We start from the raw sequence: 23,447 nt of genomic DNA on the forward strand, positions 1-23,447 counted from the left end.
TGCTTCACTGAGGAATTAAACCAATGAACAGACTCTTCGTTTTAGAAAAGTATCTGTTTTACACTTGAGGCACCAAGAAATGACCGGCCTGCATAGCGACACAACAGAGGGACATGTGGATAGGTGTGGTTCCTAAATACACTAAATATACTAACTAAAGTGGTCTTTTTACAACCTTAGAATACCCCATCAAGCTATTGGCCATTTCTTTTACGTTGATAATTTGCAGCTCTAAATAATTTTGTCTTTGAGATATATGTCCTGAGATATCCAAAAAAAAAAAAAAAAGTAGAATGTTAAATTAAAAGTTTTTCTTTCTTTCTTTCTTTCTTTTTTTTGTCAAATGCACACCTTTTATATGTTGGCTAAAAATTTAAATGTAACATACAGTGGAGTGTGTGTGACCATTAAGGGAATAGTATTGGTATTTTCAGTCGCTTGTTAATGGCCTGTAACTAATATCTTCGAGATACCGGTTCTAGTTTTCGTTGTATCACAAGCACATGAAAGGGAAAAGTCATAATTCTGCAGGCTCTGAGCATCCAAGGGAGAAGTGATTGATGGTAGAGGGAACTATCCTCATAATGGGTTTGGAGTTGGGGTTCAAATACACTGGTAATTGCCACAGTGTCTGTAAAGGTTAGTATTTTTACCTATGAGTTAGTAGCCAAGCATTTGGTGAGCATGTGCTTGTAAATGGAATGGCTGGTCATGCTATAATTTAAGTACATCTTGGGTTTGGGGAGGGGCTTGTTCAAAAAACTATAAAGGGAGACCTTCACTTTCTATTATCTAACCCTGCTCCCATCAAACCTGTCCCTTCTTTTATGTCACTAAATGTGGGAGCTGCTTTCATAGTTTAATTTTCCAACTCGTGTGATTTTTGATTAATCCACTTTTTCCTGATTTTTTTCATGCAGAATTTTTATTTTTTCTCTTACACCTTATCAAGTGATATTTCTTCTAAAAATCTTAAACTGTTCCAGTGGCTTATGCGATCATCACTCAATACAATGAGTGGTTGTGATTTGGTTTCATAAAGCAACATAACAAAGACATCATAGGTAACGAGTTATGAAAAGTATTCTTAAACATTAATAATATAGATATTTTTAACACTCAGTGTGATTTTTGTTAAAGGGATATACTAACAATCTACCACTATGATGACGTTGTCCTTTTGGACGCGACAGTATTATTTTAAGAGTAAAAAAAAAATACTGGCGGTATACTTTATTATAATCTAATACATAAAATAACACTTGATATTCATACAAATGCTATTCACTTTTTCTTATTAAGAAAAAACAATTCTTTGTATAGCAGTTTGACACTAATCACGAAGCGAAGTCTCTGAAAATAGTATACAAACAATAGATTTTAAATCAAAAATGTTTATTGTAAAAAAGGACCTTTAAAATTGTTTTTTAAAAAAGAAAAGTTGATTTCACAAGTCTTCAGGTTGTTTATAGACATCAGCTATAGACAACATCTCACTTTCATACAAAACTCATTCAGTCATATAAAAATAAACACAAATTTACATTGACTCATCATCTATACAATTAGTTTAAAAAGGCACTTGGAAGGGTGCTGTATGGATGCATTTAAAATAGTTTAAGTACATTACTGAGTTTCTAAGAATCCTTTCTTGCACTTATTCCCATCTTTAATTAATTTTAGAAAGTCATTAAAAATTCTTTAAAAAAGTAAGACATGGGGCATGCACCAGGAATGTTCCAAGCTAGTTTTCCCTCCTCCCCCAAGGCGCATACCCTTTATTGGCAAAAACAAAAACAAAAACAAAAACAAAACACTCTTAATACATTCTCTTGTGTTTCGTTCCTGTTCTTTTTTTCTCTCTTTCTATGTCTCCTAAAAATACCGTTTAAAGCATTACAGGTAATCACAAAGGCTTCAGTTCAACAATGATAACCAGATACCAGACATGTAGTGAAGTAAACTTGGAATACTTTATAAGGCACCTGAGATAGCGTCTGGCAAATTCGCTTCCTATAGAAAATTCTATTACAAACTCTATGACAAAGCAATACTGTTCGTTTCGGTTGAAATGATTTGGCAGCAATGTAAATCTTTGCATTCTTTCTTAGTGAAAAAAGACGCAGTGTGCTTTTTGCTTCAACTTTTGAAGAGAAAGATTCTTGTCTTTTATCCTCTCAATCTCGCTGTCAGTAAATATATAGTAATTTTAAACTTCACATGGAAAGGATTAACTTGGAACACATGGATTTCGTGCTCTTGCAGCTTTGTGTGTGTGTGTGTGTGTGTGTGTGTGCGTGTGTGTATCTATACACATTATTTGGTCGGTAAGCACAAGAGAAAATGCCTTTGGACTTTTATTTGTCATTTGGAGTCGGAGTGAAGAAATGCATTCTGTTCGAGTAAACATTGATTGCGTAAGTCAGTGTGCTACACAGCAGCCAGATTCCTCATGTTTGTGCAGAAGAGACATTCTGGAGAAGGTTTTGGAGCAGTTTTTGCACTGGTATTTCTTTACATCCGAATGGGTCTGCAGATGAGCCCTCAGATTTGACCTGTCTGCAAACGCTCTGTTGCAGTGAGGGCAAGAAAAAGGCTTCTCCCCTGGGGGTGGGGGTGGGGGGGGTTGAGAAAGAAAGACAGTCAGTGTTTTTAGAGGAAAGGTAAAGTCAGATAATGTTCACGAACAACAATCACATTTTGTCGCCAAAAAACTAGACTAAAACTCCGCAGAATAGATCCTTATGTCCATATCTGGCCCTCGAAGATAAATCCAAATATTGCGTTAAAAAAAAAAAAAACCACCACACCCAGAATCTTGCTACTGCTGCCCGTCACGCAGAAATAATTCACGTAGTTCTAGGACTTTCACTCATTAAAGCTTTCTGCTTCAGCAGGTGCAGCTAATGTTGAGCTCCTCCCAACATTTCCTAATATCTCCCCTTTCCCCTCCTTCTGTATCATGACTAAGGCTGGATAAATGCCTTGGCTCCCTGCAGGATGATTTTGTGCTAGGAATAACATATTCAGCAGCAGAACAGACAACATAATGAGACAGCGAGAGTCAACTCAGTTCTCCCTGTCCAGCTCGCTCTGGGGTGACAGCTATCGCAAGAATGTGACCGACAGAAAACTAGGGACAAACCTGCTTCGCCTACCTACCTGCCAGACCCATTGATTAAGATAGCGACGTCTGCGTTTGCCGGTTATTGGGAGCAGTTTCCCAGAACACACACTCAGGTACGTCTTTCCTGACTTTCTAACCGATCTATGAGACCCAACCTTCCGAATCTACTTTCCAAAGTCTAAATGCTGTTTGCGGTGTCTGGAACGGAGCGCTCTGTGCTCTAACAACTTTTTGAGTCATCAGGAAGTAGCTATAAAGATCATCCGTCATTAAAAGCACCGCGTCACTACTTAATGCAAGTCCGACAGCCCGACCGGGGCTTCGTTCTATCACACAGTAACATTCCTGTCTACGTTTTGTTTGTTTGGTTTTTTTCTCTTACCAGTGTGAGTTCTAATGTGTCCTTGAAGTAACCAGGGTCTGGAAAACGCCTTGCCACAGATCTTGCAGACACAAGGTAAAGTGTGGGTCCGGATGTGCATCTTAAGGGCGCCCAGGCTCACGTATTCCTTGTCACAGTATTTACAGCTGAAGGATTTCCTAGACTGGGCGTCGCAGTGCAGCTGCTTATGTTTGGCCAGCCCGGAAAAAGTTGAATAGGTTTTACTGCATAGATTGCACTGAAACTTTTCAGCTTCAATGGCATGGGGGTCTGAAAGCTTGGATTGTAGTCTTTCCTCTTCATCACTAATGGGGCTTTCTGAGCCACTGTGGTCCTTGGACGAGGTGTCGGATGGAGGAGGGGGGCTCACCCGCCCCAAGGATGAGGGGTATCCAGAAAGAGGAGAGAGGCCATTGGGTAGTGGGGAGTGGAATGGAACTGCCGTAGTCCACACGGTAATGGGGCTGTACGCTCCCGAGCTGAGGATCTCTGGTTGTGGTATGACAGGCATGGGGTAACTCTCATAGAGATATGGGGAAATAATCACTGGGGGAAAGAAAAGGAAAGGAGAGATTAAGGTAAAAAAAAAAAATAACTTGCGCAGCACAGTGAGGAGCCGCTTGGCCACACGCACCCAGGGCTTTGCGACGAAGTCAAGCGACTCCTTCCGGGCAGGCGCAGGCCTTGGGAAGCCGGTTCACCTCCAGCCTGGCCGCTACGCGGTCACCCACCGTCCTGGGGCGCCCACGTTCGCGCCCTGCGTACAGCGGGTGACAGGAGCTACAACCTGCGGTGCGGCTGGGGAGTGCAGCCCAGGGAGGGCCTCCACAGCCCGCGAGGAGGGCAACCTTGGACATCCCTTCAAGGATGCAGAAAAGGCGTCTTCCCTGCCTGCCTGCTCTGGGACCGCTCTGGGGACAAAGATACGCGCCGCGGGGCCTACTCCGTGCGGGGCAGGAGCCTCATCACCCGAAAACAAAGCAGCCACTCGGACCCTCGCCGACTTGCTCATCCTGCCCGTCCTCATGATGCCTGCGTCCGCCAGCTCCGGAAAGCCAAGTGGCCGGAGCTGGATGAAGGTGGCCTTGTCGGGGCGGAGTTCCGCCGGCTCCGAATTGGAACTTACCCCGGGGATCGAGGGAGCCTGCACGACAGTTCGGGACACCGTGTGCAGGGAGAGCAACGGGCGCTTGGGTTCTCCTGCGAGGCTATCTGAGCTCGACGCCCACCAGTACGCGTACAGACGCAGAGAGAGAGAGAGGGAGAGAGAGAGAGAGAGGGGAGCGCGCACGCGGGCATCCCCCCCCCCCCCAGGTTCTCCTGACTTCGGGGCGCGCGTGTCTACCTGTGTGTGTGTCCAGTTCGCTGTAGTTGGGCTTCTTGGAGGCGTTGAAATGCTTCTTGACCAGGAAGGAGCGCGGCATCTTGCCGGCGGGCCCCGCGGGCGCGGATAACGGTCCGGGGAGGACGCGGCCGGTCCCTAGAGCATCGCGCCGGGCCGCGCTCGGGCTGGGGCCGCTCAGGTGCGGCGGGCGACGGGCCGGCGCCTCTCGCGTCGCCGGGCTCCCTGGCGGACTGAGCCCGCTCGGGCCGGGAGGGTTTTTTTTTCCTCGCTTTTGCAAGAAGGATCCAATCACGGCGGAGAGGTTCAGGTTTCAGCTCCTCCCTCTGGGACAGCTGTGAACAGAGGAAGAATCTGTTGTCAGACGAAATTACCCTGGTCCAAAATGGGCCGAGCTCCGGGACTTCGGGGGGGGGGGCGGTGGGGAGGTGGGGGGTGGGGTGGGGTGGGGTGGGGGGGGCGGGGGGGGTGAAGTTCTTTCCAGGGAGGTGATGTTGCTTCGGCGGCCCCGCCAGCGACTCGTGCGCTCGGAGAGGCTCGCTGGGTCCTGGAAGTGTGGCTCCCGCGGAGGGCCTGGCCTCCAGATGTCGCAAAGCAAATGCCCCGGGACACGGCGTCCGCTGGCGGGAGGGAGGGTGGCCTGCGGCGCCCGGGGCCGGGAGGAACGCGCCTATATTTGGAAGTGCGTTCGGAGAGCTCCGACCGCCGCGGGGACCGGACGGCCCGCTCCGGGCCCCGGACGAAGGGCGGGGGCAGCGCCGGGACAAAAGCCCCGGAGGGCGAGGCGGGCGCCCCCGGCTGGGGGGTTTTTCCGCGACGCGCGGGGGGCCGGGCCGCGGAGGGCGCGCGAGCCGGGGCGGCACTTCCTCCTGGAAACCGGGTAATCCTGTCGGCCTAGGGGCTCGGCCGGCCCCACAGAAGGGCTTGGTGGCCCCTGGAGGGACCGCTCGTCGGCAGAGCTGGGACGCAGCAAAGCCAGCGAGAGTGGCTGCGCACACAGAGGGGGGCACGCGCAGACGTGCTTAGGGGCCGTGGGAAACGTCCCCCCCCCCCCCCCCCAGCTGCCGTCTGTCCGGCCGGCCGTCTAGCTGACGACCGTCTATCAGAAACGGGCCTTTAGGGACAAGGGTGTCATTTCAAGCATTGATCTGCTCTGTAGAGCGCTAGTTTCATCAGGATTCCCCTCGGGATCTGCCAGGCCCCTGGATTGTGCTTGCAAAGAGGGGGTGCCCTCTGGTCTGCCGCCTGCTTCAAGTTCTAAGGAGCTAGCTCAGGGACCAGCAAAAATACTTCCACTTTTTTTTTTTTTTTTTTTGTATCCGATCCGGAATCTAAAAGTCCGCTAAGGTGGCTAACTTTGAAAATAAAATTCCAACCGTCATTTCAAGCATCTCTGACCATTCCAGGCTTTTCTCCCCACCTTCTGCTCAACGACCCAGGAAAGGACAGATTTTCAACAAGCACCCTAGCTTTGTTTCTAACAGGTGCTAGAAGAAAAAAGTGAAAAAAAAAAATAATGGTGGTGAAGTCAAGACTTGTAAGAGGAAAACGCATTGTCAGGCTGCATAACTTCTTAATCTTGGGAGGAGAAAACAAAAGTGTGTGTGCCGGGGGGAGGAGGGGGAGGCTGGGAGGGGGCACTCGCAAGTTTCTGAGCGGATTTCAATGCTTCTTTTTTTTTCTTCCAGCAGTCATAATTTAAATGCCAGGGAAACGAATTTAGATGAATCTTTATGTTAAAAGGAACAGTATTTGTGGGAGACAGGAAGACATGAATATGTATTACATTCCCCTGCACACTATGAACCAGAGTATAATTCAGGGCAAGTTTTCTGAGCTTGCTACTTCTTGCGAGGGTTTGTTGAGATCCAGACCCCTGGTTTACCGCACGGGAGTCCTCCCTGCGCTGTCCACGCCACTCCCTGCAAAAGGCACGTTTTGTTACAAATGCGACACAGTTGAGAAAACATACATCATTTGCCCCTCTTCCTTTAACCCTGTCCAGTCCGCTGACGGTGGTGACGAGCGCCAGAAAGCATTTTGCTTTTGACTCTCTTGCTAGCTAGGACGGCGACCTGCTAACGCGTGTCTTGAAACGAATCCGTTCAAAGCGTTTGACAGTCATTTCCTCAGCTTGAAGAGAAAACGCAAAACGTGAATTTGGATTCCAGACGCGTAACCGGGCCGAGTTCCCCACCACATGCGCAGGGGGGCTCGTGGCACATGACACAGACCGGAGTCGGGACGTGTTGCCGCACCTACTGGGAGGGGCAGGTGGCGTTCGGGATGGTGCGCGAGGCATGTCGTTACACAGGGCTGCGTGGTAACTGGCTCCACGGAGACCTGTGTGAGGTCTGGTCCGCTGTCAGGAGCCGGGGAGCTGCGCGCTGATGGCATGAGTCAGACTGCACAGGTGCTCTGCTCAGACACAGCAGAGGGCATTTGGTGCCAGAGCCCCGCGGTGAAAACAGGGGAAGGGAGGTCAAGTCCCCACCCGAAGGCCAGCTGCTGGATTCGGCTAAGACCAGACGCAGGGCTCTTGTCCCGCAAGCCACAGGGATGACGCGGGGACGTGAGCTTTGCTCGCGGGCTAAGAGGCCCTCTTGCCAGGGGACAGAAATCTTCGCCCAGGCCACGACAGCAGCTTCAAAATGTTTCACTTGGGCAAAACAAATCCCAGGGGGTTTTGCCAATGCAAGGAATTAGTCCTAGGTTCACGTAACTAGACTCACCGCCACAGGGAGAAGAGAGGGCTGTGCTGACACAGCCCAGCCAGGGTGAAGCCGGGGGGCCCGGGTCACACGCAACACAAGGAAGGCGCAGGCTCGGGCCTCAGGCTCCTGAGAGCTGAACGTGGGGAAGGCGGGGGCTTGAAAATACCCCTCCCCGATGCGGAGCGCCCTAGAGGGCCCCTTCCTTTATGGATCTTCCGGGGGGTACGTGGGGCATGAGAAGCCCACCCAATCTAATTTCTTAATCGTTCATGGGTTTTATTAGTATGTGGCTTGATGTGACTTTATCTTATTTCCTCTGTGTTCTGAAGAAGCTCACAGCGGTAATCGGTGGAAACTCGGTGAATTAAAGGTCTGGGCCCTCGTGGGGGGAGGCCGGCCCTTCTCCGCTGGCTCCCCTGTACTGGTGGGTTTTCTCCTGGACAAGTCTTTTCCATGAAAGACGTATTCTTGCCTGGCCAGATAGGAGAATAAATTAGATCTAGGAGGCTCGGGAGTGCACCTCAGACTTGTTCACTTGGCCCAGAGATGTGAGCGCATGCAGATCTTTACGGATGCGAAAAGCAATGCGGCCTGACTACTTAGTTTGGGCAGTGGAGTAAATCTAGCACCAGAAGAAACCGTGGCTGGGCAGAAGCAGAAACTCTCATCTTGTGCTGCACTCTGTCTCCCAAGATGAATGGCCTCTCCTTCCGCTTCCATCGTGGCCTGATGGCGCTGGAGTGGCCAGGGCAGGAACTAACTCCCCCGACTGATACGACGTTGTGGAATGTCATTAGTTCGTGATAGCTGGAGAATATTAAAACACACTGCTGCCTTTTCAAACGATTTACACAAGAGCCAAGTGTTTGTGATATGTAACTTTGAAGTGTGAATGACACAGACATGATGTCATCTCCCGACGTTGTGTATTTGTTTCCTAATCGATTTGTATTTATATTCTTAATTCGTAATTTAATTAAGCCTCAGCTAAGACAAATCAACCTCCCAAAGAGAAGTGAGTGCTTCCTTTTAGTACCTGGGCTTCTCTATCTGTAAATTATGTTTAATACCCTTCCCTTATTTCTTTTAGAATGACTTGGGGACCAATATTTCCCAATATAAAAGGGAAAATAATCAGACTTAGCACAGGATTCTGCTTATATATTCTGAACTTCGTAACAAGGAGACAGACCCCTTTTCTCTGGGGATGTGGGTGAAACTCACATATGCACTCAACATACTTAAGTGTATCTACTCAGTGATGCCAACAGAGTCATATGTGAAGTTGTGTGTGTGTGTGTGTGTGTGTGTGTGTGAGAATTGGGGTGAAAAACAATAGCAAAAGTGATGTCAGGATGTCCCTCTCCTGCTTAAGAATTTCCATTATTTCCTGTGTGTTCCCAGGGCCACATTCTCCAGGTTAATAGACACTAGCATTGTGTGGAGTTAGTTCTAATGCTATGTGCTTGGTAAGTGCCAATCATATAAAATCAGTCAATATTTAAGATAACTTCTAACAGAAAGCCATGTTTAACATGGGACTAGCATTTGGATGAGATTTATTTTGTGTCAAATCACTTGTATTCAGACTATTCTTTCTAGTTATGATTTTATAATCCCATTTCCCTTTGGGTGGCTGTAAGATATTCATCTCATGAGTGTTCTGTTTGTACCTTGTGGAAAGTGTTGACGATCTTATCTGTTAGATGAGCAAGAAAGACGGTACAGAATGTTGACTTTATATTTTATGCAACAGCTCAGGGATATGTGGTTGCAAAGAGACACCTATTGGTCAACTTAGGGAAATTCATTGCTTTCTTTTTTTCTGGCCTTCTTCTCCGTAACTCTTTAACAAGGTCTGCCACCTTGTGGAAGATGGATGATTTGACTGACTCTGAGAGCATTAACTCCATCTCATGTGATTGCCCCAGTTTCAGGCGAATGCCATTTAACTGTTGAATTTTTAATTTTTTCTTTTTTTTCTAATTTTTTAAATTTTTATTTATTTTTGAGACAGAGATATAGTACAAGCAGGGGAGGGGGAGAGAGAGAGGGAGACACAGAATTTGAAACAGGCTCCAGGCTCCGAGCTGTCAGCACAGAGCCCGACGCGGGGTTTGCACTCAGGACTGGTGAGATCATGACCTGACGCGGGGCTCGAACCCACGGACCGCGAGATTGTGACCTGGCTGAAGTCGGACGCTCAACCGACTGCGCCACCCAGGCGCCCCAATTTGTTCTTAATTAGTAATGACTTCTATTGTTTGTAGAAACACGAGTGATACTATCCAACAAATTACGTTGGCTTTACAAAATAGGTGAGTTAAGGCAATTTGTGGTGTTCCTTGATGTACAGTTATGAATAAAGAAGTAGCAAAAATAACGGCGTTATATTCAAAACTTAGTAAGCACCTCCTGTGACTTATTTCCTATCTCGTCATAACGATCTCTACAAGGTAGAGGGTTGAAGGTGGGGAACAAGGCATCCCAGGAACATTCCGAATGACAGGAATGGAGTCAGGGATTTAGGCACAGTTGGCTTGCCCAACACCTTCTTGCGGGGCTCTGCTACCCCGCTGCGTTTGTAGGCTACCCAGTACTGGGCAGTTTGTGGCATTGTGGGTAATGACACCAGCTACCATTCATGAGTGCTTAACATGAGCTGGCCACTATGCTAAGCACTCCACACACATTGCTGTCATTAATTCTCCAGAGTGGCTGATCCCGCAAAGCAGATATTTTCATCCCTGTTTGCAGATGAGGAGACAAAGACGCAACTGAAGTGTCTTGATCAAATCACACTGCTGGTGAGGAACAGGTGGAGGTGGGATTTGCACCTGGTCTGTTTTGTTTCAAACCCTGCTCACTTCTCTTTGCTGTGATTGTCATTTCCCGCCACTGGGGTGAATTAGACTCATGACCAACTGCGAAACTTGTCCTCCTTGTCAATTTGCCTCCCTGCTTTCTTCCCCCCCGGGAGGATACTTACACGTGGTGTTTAGAACCTAGGGTGTGTGGAGCTTCTGTTTCCTCATCTGTCCCGTCCTCCACTGTCTCTGCTGCGTCTCCCTTTCTTCCTAAGTAACACGGGGTCATGGTTGCTTGATTGCAGACTTGCTACCGTTTACCTCCATGTGTCGGGTGTGACTTCTGGGAAGACGCTTGGACTGGAATCCTCTGTGTTTCAACGAGTAGCCGCCATGGTCTTTGGGTGGGCCGAAAGGGGCGACGGCTGCTCGTCGCTTGTTCTTGTTCTATAAGCGTATTCTTATAAAAATATGTGAAAAGTAGAAATGGGGTAGCCAACAATAGAGTAGAAAAACCATCATGTGGTTTTTCAAAGTGGGTGGTGATGACCTTTGTTACTTCAGTCTTCAATGAGATCATGTGGGGGAAACAAACCCATGGATACAGAACCGGTATGTACCAATATAACGGAGGAGTTCTATCATCTGGAAGTGTCTCTCTCTCTCTCTTTTTTAATGTTCATTTATTTTTGAGACAGAGAGAGACAGAGCACAAGTGAGGGAGGGGCAGACAGAGAATCTGAAACAGGCTCCAGGCTCTAAGCTGTCAGCACAGAGCCCGATGCGGGGCTCGAACCCACGAACCGTGAGATCATGACCTGAGCCGAAGTCGGATGCTCAACCGACTGAGCCACCCAGGCGCCCCTAGAAGTGTCTCTTTATCTATGTGTATGTGTACGTGTGTATGGAGTGTGTGCATGCATGTACGTGTGTGTGCATGTGGAGTGTGTGCGTGCGTGCGTGTGTGTGCGTGTGTGTGTCCGCGTGTCACATGGCTGCCTCGGTCCCGGCTGGTAAACCTGTAGGGTGGGTTGTCCACCTTGGTTTACAAACAGGACCTGAGGCCCTTCCTCCAGGGGAACAGGGAGTCAGGCTCAGCAAGCCTGCACCTGTCACAGCTCTGCACCTGTCACGGCAGTGTGTCTTTTGGCTAAGCACCCCAAGGTGCTGTGGCTCAGCCAGGGTAGACCCTGGAAAGTGGATTTGCTAAAACGCTGTGAGCCTTTACAGGCTAGACACTACTGTGTTGGCATCTTTGAGGCAGAGACGATAAGAAAGAACATGCAGAGGGCGGCTCACGAGGGAAACGCTACAAAGTGTTGATAACTGAGGGGGGCAGGGCACTTGCTTTAGTGGCAGCCAGGCCGACAGGTACCGGCGGGGCCTGAGACGTGTGGGTCCCCGTGGGAGTGGACGTGCTGCCCTGTGAGACGCAAGGGCCTGCCGGATGCTCCGCTTCTCAGCGCAGTACCGGGAGCGCCTGCATGGGAGTAGTGTTTTCTGGAACACATGACAACGCGTTTCAGAGCGAGACTGGAGTAGTCGGAGGGAGAACACCGCATCTTCTACAGGGATACTGAACCCTCGCCCTGAAGACCATAAGGGACAGTTTTGTGGGACTTTCCAGGATGCTCAGGTCCTAAGTCACTGGGAAGGAGACAAGGTGTCCCTTACACACTGAGCTAGGGACAGGGAGAACGAGTGGCCAGTGGGCGTGAGTGTGCTCATTTCACTGCTCGCATGGACGCCAAGTCAGAAATGACTTCACTTCGCATCTTGCCTCTTTCTTTGCCTCAGATCTGAGTCATCAACACGTCTACATGGACGTGAAAATCGAAATCCTGTAAAACAGCAGACTGTGAAGCTTTCCAAGACAATTGAGAGAAGCAAACTCTGAATTATGCTATGTTTATGATTATCTCCCTCGCTCAGGTCTTGGTTCATAAACTTGGGGCGCCTTTTTCCAAAAGCATATGTCTGTCAGAGAACACAGGGTTTGTGAGAGCTTTCCAGACATCTTCAAGAACTTTTCTACGTTTGTCTGCTCCAGAGACATGGCTTTTACCACCAGTCCAACCAGTGACAACGTTTGCAAGTCCTCAGAAAGAAAACATCAAGAGCCTGGTCAGGCAGACCCTTGTGGGTGTTTGGAATCCCCACCAGTATATAGAAATATCCAGATTTCTGCCTAGATAGAAATGTCATTTCATATGCTGTGATTTTTTAAAAGTAGACATTTTCCTAAATTATACCATGGCCGTTTAAAAGAAACATACCTCCCCCGCACACAGGTAGAGTGATATTTTCTAGAAATGCTCTTTGGCTTGCATTTAAAAATTAAAGTCTTGGGGTGACTGGGTGGCTCAGCTGGTTGAGCGTCTGACTTTAGCTCAGGTCATGATCTCACCGTCCCTGAGTTCAAGCCTCGTGTCGGGCTCTGTGCTAACAGCTCGGAGCCTGGAGCCTGCTTCGGATTCTGTGTCTCCCTCTCTCTCTCTCTGCCCCTCCCCTGCTCGTGCTCTGTCTCTCTCTGTCTCAAAAATCAATAACAAACATTTAAAAAAATAGTAAAATAAAAATTAAATTCTTATCTTAAGGTCGGTACGATGATGGGAAATAAATATTGTGTTCACTCATTCCTTTGGACCTTAATACTCTGTCCTGGAATGTAAACCTCACGTTGGCACTAAAGGACAGTCGGTCCCCAGTGCCCAGTTGACAGGTGAGGTGGCGATCCAGTGTGGCTGGCAGCAGACAAGGATTAAAATCTAACACCGAAGTCATTGTTAATGTAACTCTTGCCAGTGCTGAGAGGTAATGGGCTGACTACAGAAATGTAAGACCTTCTAGGAACTGGGCTGGTGGGCTCCTTTGTCATTGTGGACCCCAGACAGAGATGCCTTCCTTCCCTCTCCAGCCCTACCACGCGAACCCAAACTCTACTGAGGGATGGAATTCATTATTGCGCTTTCAGAGAGAAAGCTGGATTGCGCTGTGAATCATTTGGAAGTGATCATGGATGACAGTGAGGGCATGAGAATAATCCTAAATCTTCAGGTTCTCTTGAATCTTTGGAATTGAACTGATGATGAGTGAATGATGGTCCAAAGCCTGCAATTATCCTTCAGACAAGTGTGAAGGGATTTGAGTCTTTAGAGGAAACTGAGACAGAATAAAATCGTCCACCGTTGGAGCTGGGGACCTTAGCAATCCAGTGCGATGCTTTCTCTTTATTTTTTCACCAGGGAGGGCACGAAGAGGCTTGCTCAAGGGTGTGAACCTTCTCAGCATCTCAGAGGATTGGATCTGAACTGTTCGGACTTCTAGTGTGAGGCACTAGGGGACAGCAACACTAGCTGGGGTGTGCCCTGCGGCGGGTTGTCTTTTATTCGGAAGTGTAATTGATCAGCTTCCGCAAACTCTCTTTGAAGGCCTTTGAAGAAATCAAAATAGAAAGAAGGGCTAGATCTCTATGTCACAACTCTGATGAAAGTAGTCCCCTGTCCTGCTCTGGCCTCCCCCACCTGTGAAGTGGTCCATATTCAATTTTGGTTTTCATTCTTACACTCCCACACCTGGTAGAGAACCAGAGCAGGTGCCCTCGTGCCACGTTGAGGATTGTTCAAGCAGCAGGTGTCGCCTCACACGACAACTGCACTTCCATCTTGGGAGATGTCAGCTGCTGGTGAAAGAAAATAACAGAAGTTTCAAGATGCCTCGATTTAATGATTTTAGACCAAGGTGTGAAAGAAGACTTTTAACCCATAAAACCCAAATGGAATATCCTTCGGGATCAGGGAGATGCAACGTTCAACATGATATTCTGCCCCCCGGTTTTGGTTTTCTCTGAATTTCCGTTGGCTATAAGCCATGATTTTGCAACGGCTTAGTTGGTCTAATGCACAGATACTTGAATTCTGACTTCCAAATATATGAGTATGATGGTGTTCCCGAAGATGGGTTGCAAGTTTTTTAGTCCCTGACATCTACCACAAAGCCACCAAAGAAACATGTGACCGAAACGGGACAGAGAACTTGCTAAGCAGCTACGGGGCAAGTTCTCTAATCAACAAGAGCCCCCCCCCCCACAAATCCCTCTTGTAGAGACTGTAAGAGTACGACTGTTGGACACAAAACAATAATCCTGACTCCGCCACATACAAAAAACATTTCCTTCATTTCTAAATATGATAGTGAACATTTATCGAGTTATGATAAGGAAGAGAAATGAAGGATATTTATGGTAGCCAGTTATCTTTAAACATATAGGCTCTGGTGAGGTTCCTTCGTATAGGGAGGTCTCAGAGCCAAGTTGTTCGTATCATTCTGTGACACAAGTCGAAGTGACTCTTGTATCTGTCAGAATAGAGACTTGATACTGGAGGAGAGTCACCCAGAAGCCCCAGGGAAGTCACTGATTTGACAATGATGTTGAAAACCAAGAGGGCTCAGCATGAAACGCCTGGGTCATGGCGACAGGATTAGGTATCGGTGTGACGAGGATGGGTGTCCCACAGTAGGAAGGCTGCCAGAATGCGGAGCACACAGGGAGCCCTTCTCCAACTGTGCAGTTATTAGCTTTTCTGAGGACACCTGCTGGAAAAATAACTGAGCTCGAATACCTACAGATCTGACTCTCAAATGGAACGGAAACTGAACAGCTGTAGACTGTCAGAGGCAAATTAGATTTACCACTCAGTGAACGGTCCTGTGTATTGTGTACGTCTCTTTTGAAAATAGGATTGAGCGGCTTTTTTCTCCTGTGTACTTGGACTAGAAATGTTGGCTGTTTCCACCAGCAGTGGATTCCTCATGGATTCCAAAGTAATTTTTTTTTAACTAATAATCTGTAAATTTTAGGGACCGTCATGCTCTTCATCATCATCATTTCTTCATTGGACACTTAAATTTGTGTATTTTCCAGATGGTTTGCCAGATAAACCTATAGTCAATTCAGGTAGATGAACCACTCAAGAGGTTCAGCATGATTGTGAGTACATTTAGGTGAAGAATGGCTCCATTTTTGATGTGGAAATTAAAGCTAAAACTAACATAAATCCTATTGTTTGTAGGAAGCAATGTTTCTTAAGCTGTACCAGCCTAAGGACTAAAAAAGAAGGGGCAGTGAATAAAAACCCTTGAAGAGTAGCTCTCCTGCTCTGTCCCACCAGTTTTGTACAAAGACCTCCCTTCTCAGATCCTGTCCAACTCCTGCCCGGAGTCCTCGGGGTGCCTCCTCACTCATCCATCTTGGTAGCCATGTTAACGTCTATCCCCTTTCCTGGTCCAGAGTCAGGGCTCCCACAGCCACCAGAGCTGCTAAACATGCTGTGCAAGTTGTCAATGCCATCACAAAATGTCCCTGAAGTCCCTGAAGGGGAATGTTTACTCTGATTTCCTTTCCAAAAGCAAATGTACCTTGCTCAGTTCCCGTGTCTGTGCTCCATGTGCTCCAGCCCTCAGCAGGGAGAGAAGCTCTCAGCCCGCACTTGTTCTGTTTGTAGCTACACAGATCCTTGAACATATGGTTTCAAGGTCTTTCAAGGTCTTTCTTACAAATCCTCATATTTTTTTTCTTACACTTTATTTTAGCCCCCATTCTGGAACTTAGGACCAAGAAATGAGGCCATGGGGGTTTACCCAGAGGACAATATAAGTGACACATACTGTGCTCAACGCAAACTAACCTTTCCTCTTTGACACGGAACCAGTTGTCTTCAGATTTGCACCCTTTGTGATTCAGTTTCCCATGGAAGGCTTCTTGGTCTTTCAGGCAAATAGACACCTGTTGGGTGATCTCTCCCCACCCAGCAGATATTCCCTGATGGTTGAATGCCAGGATAGACCTAACGTAGGTCCTTCATTTAGAAATCCTGTTATATACAGATTAAGACAATGAGAACTATTGCTGGTTGGTGAATCCCCAGAAGAGTAGACCCTCCCTGGGACACACTCAAACCACCACCAGTGATGTGCCCTTCAGCTCTGGGATTAATGGAGTTTAAAAAATATACACTCTTTTCCCCTTCACTTTATCATCGCTAGACATTTTGAAAGGTAATACAGTTACTACACAGACATACGGGTAGTGCTTGTAGTTTATTCGAACCAGGGGCATTACATAGATTTTTACGTAAGTTAGGAAAAGAGGAACAAGCTTCAATGACTGAAAGGATGGAGTGCAAATAAGGGTGAAGGTGGACTGTACATTCAGTTTTAGTAGAAGTAATTATTCTTCAAGTTGCAGGGATTTCCAACTCTTCCTCCCTCCTTCCCTCCCTCCCTCCTTCCCTCCCTCCTTCCCTCCCTCCCTTCCTTCCTTCCTTCCTTCCTTCCTTCCTTCCTTCCTTCCTTTTTTTTTTGCCTTTTTGTTGTATATCCTTAGAAGCACATGAATATATATGGAATATACATAATATCATATAGGTAACATTTTTTTCAATAAACACTTATTGACTGGCTCCTTTGAACCAAGATTTGCACTGACTGTGCATATGAATCTTATTTAAATCTTGTGACAACCCTTTCAGACAGGTACAGTTTATTGCTTTGCAACTGATGCCATGGAGACCTAGAATTCACATACATGACAGTCATTCTAACTCTTAGTCTACTGTTTTTTTAAATGATATTAACACAACAGCCATTTATTGACCTCCAATAATTTGCAAATCAAACAATAATGACCCCTATGCAGACTGGGGTAATCATGTTTGGTTAAGGATATAATAAAGAATAACATGCCATGGTTAACATGGCATGGCATGCCCATTGGATTACGCAGTTTTAGAGTCCCGTCATGATTGCAGACTTCGAAGTTCAACAGGATTGGATTTAAATAGTGACTAGTATCATTAGCGGAGTGACCCCACGCTAATTATTTAATTCCCATTTACTCACTGATGAAATGGGAATATCGATGACTACCTTGCAGAGTTGTTCTGAGGACATGAGATGATGTCTGTAAGATGCTAACTATAGTACCCAGCATATAGCAGTAATAAAAGGAGCTATCCTTTATTACGTGCTTACTATGTGCTAGGTACTGTGCTAAGCAACTTAACATGTTTTGTTTTATTTAATTCTCCTACAACCTCTTTAACTCAGTCCTGACAAAACTGCTGTTTTGTACATGGATTGCCCACATAATCACACAGGTTCTACAGACAAGAGTCAAATGCCTTTAGCCTGGCTGCAGAACCCTTGTTTTCGTGTGTTTAGTTCCAGAGCCTCTGCTACTACAAGACCGTTAGCAGAGGAGCCAAATGAATGATAGCTCTTGTGTCAGCAATCATACGACACCCTTAAATGACATCGCTTTTTTGTTACAAAAGCATTTTTAAGAGAAACTATCCTAACAATTCGAAAATCCAAACAGCAGCAGTTATATTTCAGAAACATCACGGTTGATGTTTCCGTGCTATGATTGTATGGTGACCCTTGGTAACTTTGTTTCATCTTGCTTTGAAGCATCTTAAGACAGGTTGGAGTAGAAGCAATTTTAAGACTTCTTTTAAATCAGGTCCTGCCTCTACTCTGTCTGCTGTTCTCAGGTTGGTGTTGTTTGTTACTTACTGCACAAGAGGGCAGTGGATCTGAGCCAAGATAAGCTATTGGGACCTTCTGTCACTCACCAGCCAAAATTTAACAGTACAGTAGACCCTTGTTACAGCATGACTCATCTGCAGATTTGGATACATTGCCGGTCAACCTACGTCTTCCAAACATAACAAGGACACCTGCCAAAGTCTCAAATAATATGGTTAGTCTATAATGCGGTATTAGTCCTATTTCTTGGGACTAGAGTTATAAAGTATGAAGGGTCATAACTCTGGGTGCATTGCTGGAATCAAGTTTGTTACACTGCAATGGTTTAAAACCTATTGAAAAGCAGATGACTGAGGTAAATGGAGTGTGGGAGAGAAGAAAGAGATTGAATTTCTCCCTTTACTCTTACCTTCAATGATGGTTACCTGGAATTTATGCATTCTGAGCAAGGAAGTGTACAGGGCTTTAGAAAACTTGATGTACATATTAGTTCATCACTTACTCAACAAATGTTTATCAACTGCTCGGTATGTGCAAGATGCTGGGGGAACCGTATTGAGCAAAACGGAGCCCTGAACTCATGGAGCTTATAGTTTAGCGGGGAAAGGGGGACTTATCTGCTGCTAAGAATATGAACTACAGATTCAGGGCATTGTAATGAGTGGAAGACACCACACAATCAAGATGTCGGTGCTTTGGAGTCAGGATACTTCTCTGATGAAGTGATACTTGAACTCAGCTCAGAGAGTTGAATAGACATGGACTAACTGTAAGGTGTTGGGGGAAGCCATCCCAGGTAGAATGATGAGTGGGTGGGAACCCAATTAATACCCAGAAGCCGGAAGAGGCCCCTGTGGTAGCACAGAAGGGACAGAGGAAAAGTGTTGCTGACAACATGAGGTTGAGGAGGAGAGGCTGAGTCTAGCAGGCCATCGCTCGCCATGTTGAAGACACCATCTTCACTCAATGATAGACGGGAATATCAGGAAGGAAATTCTGTATATAAATATGTATGTTGACATTTCACGAGAAATATAAGATACTCATAGTGACAAATACATCACATTTCAAGCAGTCTCGCTTGATGAAATATCAAAAGTAAAAGTCTTCAACCTTGCTACTGCTCTCTAGTCTCATTCCTTGGAGACATCAGTGTTTACTATTTCTCTAAATTATTGGGCGTTCTCTCCATGAGTTCAAATGATAGTCCTTGCTTTATTAATGTTAAGCAGTATCTATTGGTGCCCCACCAAGAAGCTGGTGCTGAAGGGGTACGGAGTTACTTTTCTTCCTCCTTCACTCACCAATTTTTGATGTCGGAATTAAATTTTTTGTAGTTTCTTTTACAACTTTGTGTTAGACACTTACACGCAGTCTTGATTTTATAGTCAAATTTAATAGGTAGAGTGACTTCTACTTTATTCTTCAAGGTTGTTTGAACTATGCCAGGGCCTTCCCATATAAATTTTAGAAAAGGCTCTGCTGTGTCTACCCAATACCTTGTTGGGCTCGGAGACCAAATTCTGACTCCCTGGGCCCACCTCCTAGTTTAGGGGACACACATAGAAAGGCTGCTGCCTATCCCGGTTCCTTGTTGCCCTGAAGCCTGCTCTCATGGGATGTCGTTAGCCTTGCCAGTCAAGAAGTGCTTCCTGTTAAGTGCCTGATTGCTTGCTGAACGAGGCAGGATGTACATGAGAGCTAACACCACTTCCTGCACCGGTTTAGAGCTCCTCCTCAGAAACTGCACTAACAAACTCACTGGCTATCTCTTCAGCAGCCTGGAATCAAGGTCAACTTGATATGGTTCAAGCCTATGAACGAGAAGAGCCTGCATTCCTTACCAGGGACAAAGAGCCTAAGACCCTGATGGCAGGAGGTTACCTTAGGACAAGGAGAAGGGACTATGGGCGTTCACCATATTCCAGCTCTCAGTGCACGCCCATAGTCCCTTCTCCTTGTCCTAAGATAACCTCCTGCCATCAGGGCCTGAATTTTGCCTCATTATGATGTTAAGTCTCCACTGAGATGTAAGCAACAGGATGTATGTTACATATATGTTTACTTAAAGCACATGCTTCATCTGTCCTCATGACTAATCATAAATTTCCCCACCTTTTTATCAAGATGTGTGTAAAAGATTCTTTGGATTTTTCTCCTATTTAAGTCTATTCCAACACCACATTGGTTCCTTCAAATTGTGCTTATTGGAATTCTTTTATTGTTTGTTCGTGTATGTTTGTTATAAATGCAAAACCGGTCAATCTAAGGTAAACAAACGTACCATGTTCATTCATTAATTGGACTTATTAGAGAATACATACCACTCTTTTTTTTAATATTTATTTATTATTATTGACAGATAGAGAGAGGCTGAGCATGAGCATGGAAGGGGCAGAGAGAGGAGACACAGAATCCGAAGCAGGCTCCAGGCTCTGACCTGGGGGTTCAATGTGGGGCTCGAACTCACAAACGCGAATCATGACCTGAGCTAAAGTCGGACGCTTAAATAACTGAGCCACCCAGGCACCCCTAGAATATATATCACTCTTAAGCTTATCACCATTTACATTACAATAAGTTCCCACAAACAGGGAACCCTAGGTTAAGTATATATATATATATATATATATATATATAGGAAACGGTTCCATATGTGTATGTGTGTGTGTGTGTGTATATATATATATATATATATATATACACCTAGCAATCACCTTGGCACTCAAGCACATAAAAACATAAAGTTGATCATCAACACTTTGAGAAAAGATTATTGATCAAAGGGAAAAATGATAAAAGAAGTTTCCAATATGTACTGTTTGTGGGCCCTGCTCCTGGGCTCCCAGGGAAGCTATACTTTAATATTTATGTAGGTTAAAATGACATGATGAAACCTCAAAGCGTCAGTTATATTCCTTCCCTGAGCACACATTGTGCATCTGGCTCATTAAAAAAAATAACCAAAAAGGAACATTTCAAACATAAAGATAAGAAAAACATATTTATCATATTAAAAATTATTTTTTATTCCTTTTCTTTTGATTGGCATTTGTCTAACCTATCTTTTTGCATCCTTTTCTTTTAATACATATATATTGGGGCGCCTGGGTGGCTCAGTCCGCTAAGCGTTCGACGTCCGCTCAGGTCATGATCTCGCGGTCCGTGAGTTCGAGCCCCACGTCGGGCTCTGTGCTGACCGCTCAGAGCCTGGAGCCTGTTTCCGATTCTGTGTCTCCCTCTCTCTCTGACCCACCCCGTTCATGCTCTATCTCTCTCTGTCTCAAAAATAAATAAACGTTAAAAAAATTAATACATATATTAATATATATTAAGATAAATTTATATTATTTATATATATTAATATTTAAAGTATCAACTAAGTTCTCGCTTTTTTTAAAATCCAATCTGACAATTTCTACCTTTTAAGTTGGCTTTCTAGGCCTTGAAAACTTAACACAATTTGGGTTTATGAGTTGAGTTTTAATGTGTCATATTGATGGTTGCTTTCGATTCCTGTTCTCTGTGGAACTGCCACCCTTCTTTTCTAGACTTGCTACCATCACAATACATTGTTTTTATTTTTTTCCTTTCAAATGTCAGTTATAAATTAAGGAGATGAAACCTGAGATAAATTAATTTTTAAATTTGCTCTTACACTCATGCTTTCCTTCTGCTTGGGAGAATTCCTTCACATTTCTCGCAGTGCCAGTGTAAAGGCAAATCCTTTGGTTACATTCCAACATCATTTATCGTTGCCTCCTATGTAGCAGACACTCTACTGGGATTTTTCCCTATCTGTTAATCAGGGTTTTCTTTTTTGTAATTTACATATAATTGGCTTATAACGTTGTATTCGTTTCAGGTGTACAACAAAATGACTTGATATTTGCATATATTGCAAAATGATCACCACAATGTCTAGTAAACATTGGTCACCATACATAGCGGCAAACATTTTTTCTCGTGGTGAGTACTTTTAAGATCATCCCCACGACTGATTTATTTTTTAACTGAAAGTTTGTACCTTTTGATTTCCTTCAACCATTTGGCCCACTCCCCACCTCCTCTTTGGAAACACCAGTCTGTTTTCTGTATCTATAGGCCTGGTTATTTTTTTGGTTTGTTTCCTTGTTTTTTAAATTCCATATATAAGTGAGATCATGCAGTATTTGCCTTTCTCTGTCTGACTTATTTCACTTAGCCCAATGTCTTCAAGGTCCATTCATGTGGCCACAAATGGAGAGTTTTCATCCTTTTTTATGGCATATAAAATTTATCCGTTTCATGTGCATTTAGATTGTTTCCATTCTTGGCTCTTGTTTTTTTTTTTTTTTTAATTTTTTTTTTCGACGTTTATTTATTTTTGGGACAGAGAGAGACAGAGCATGAACGGGGGAGGGTCAGAGAGAGAGGGAGACACAGAATCGGAAACAGGCTCCAGGCTCCGAGCCATCAGCCCAGAGCCTGATGCGGGGCTCGAACTCACGGACCGCGAGATCGTGACCTGGCTGAAGTTGGACGCTTAACAGACTGCGCCACCCAGGCGCCCCTCTTGGCTCTTGTTAATTCTACTGTAATGGATATGGGAGTACAGATATCTTTTCAAATCAGCGTTTTTATTTTCTTTGGATACATCCCCAGAAGCAGAGTTGCTGAATCTATGAGAGTTCTTCCATTAATATTGTTTGGAACCTCCATACTATGTTACAAAGCGGCTGCACGTGTTACATTCCCACCAACAATGCGCAGGGGTCTCCACATCTTCACCAACAGTTATTATTTCTTGTCTTTTGATAATAACCATTCCAGCAGGTGTGATGGGGATATCTCATTATAGTTTTGATTTGTGTTTCCCTGATGATGACTGATATTGAGCACCTTTTCATGTGTCTGTTGGCCATCTGGATGTCTTCTTTGGAGAAGTGTCTGTTCATGTCTTCTGCCTAGTTTTTGATCAGATTGTGTTTTTGCTATTGAGTTATACGAGTTCTTGATATATTTTGGATATTCACCCCTTATCGAATATATGATTTGTAAACATTTTCTCCCATTGAGTATGTTGATCTTTCATTTTGCTGATGGTTTTCTTTGCCATACAGAAGCTTGTCAGTTTGATATAACATTGCACGTTTTGTTTTTGTTGCTTTTGTTTTTTAAGTCAGAGCCAAAAATTTATCTCCAAGACTGATGTCAAGGAACTTACTGCCTATGTTTTCTTCCAGGAAGTTTTTGGTTTCAGGACTTACACTAAAGGCTTCAGTCCATTCTGAGTTGATTTTTGTCTCTGATGTAAGATAGTGATGCAGTTTCATTCTTTGGGTGTGTGACTGCCCAGTTTTCCCAGCACCATTTATCCAAGAGACTGTCCTTTCTTATTGTATATTTTTGGCTTTCTCAGGATTGCTTTGGCTATTTGGTATTGTTTATGGTTCCAAATAAATCTTGTGATTTTTTGTTCTATTTCTATGGAAATTGCCATTGGCACTTTGATAGAGATTGTATTGAATCTGTAGATTATTTGGGG

General features: G+C 45.2%; 1 protein-coding gene and 1 long non-coding RNA gene across 4 annotated transcripts; one reads left to right on the forward strand and one right to left on the reverse strand.

Annotated features, from left to right (window-relative positions):
• Positions 1-1,378: 1,378 nt before the first annotated feature.
• On the reverse strand, positions 1,379-5,084 carry SNAI2 (snail family transcriptional repressor 2). 3 transcript variants are annotated; one of them, XM_043601040.1, is made up of 3 exons: positions 4,855-5,084; positions 3,510-4,055; positions 1,379-2,604 (listed from the first exon to the last, which is right to left on the reverse strand). In XM_043601040.1, the coding sequence occupies exons 1-3, from the start codon at positions 4,931-4,933 to the stop codon at positions 2,423-2,425; spliced, it is 807 nt and encodes a 268-aa protein (XP_043456975.1). In that variant the 5' UTR covers positions 4,934-5,084; the 3' UTR covers positions 1,379-2,422. The 3 variants fall into 3 exon arrangements, with proteins under 3 accessions (XP_043456975.1, XP_043456977.1, XP_043456976.1); XM_043601042.1 differs by lacking the exon at positions 4,855-5,084 and adding an exon at positions 4,636-4,786; XM_043601041.1 differs by lacking the exon at positions 4,855-5,084 and adding an exon at positions 4,144-4,612.
• Positions 2,988-16,854, forward strand: LOC122495397. Its single transcript, XR_006300433.1, has 2 exons — positions 2,988-3,240; positions 13,618-16,854. It is a non-coding gene; the product is annotated as an uncharacterized LOC122495397 (long non-coding RNA).
• Positions 16,855-23,447: the final 6,593 nt, after the last annotated feature.

Source organism: Prionailurus bengalensis, chromosome F2, assembly GCF_016509475.1.
Source record: "Prionailurus bengalensis isolate Pbe53 chromosome F2, Fcat_Pben_1.1_paternal_pri, whole genome shotgun sequence".
Lineage (NCBI taxonomy): Eukaryota > Metazoa > Chordata > Mammalia > Carnivora > Felidae > Prionailurus > Prionailurus bengalensis.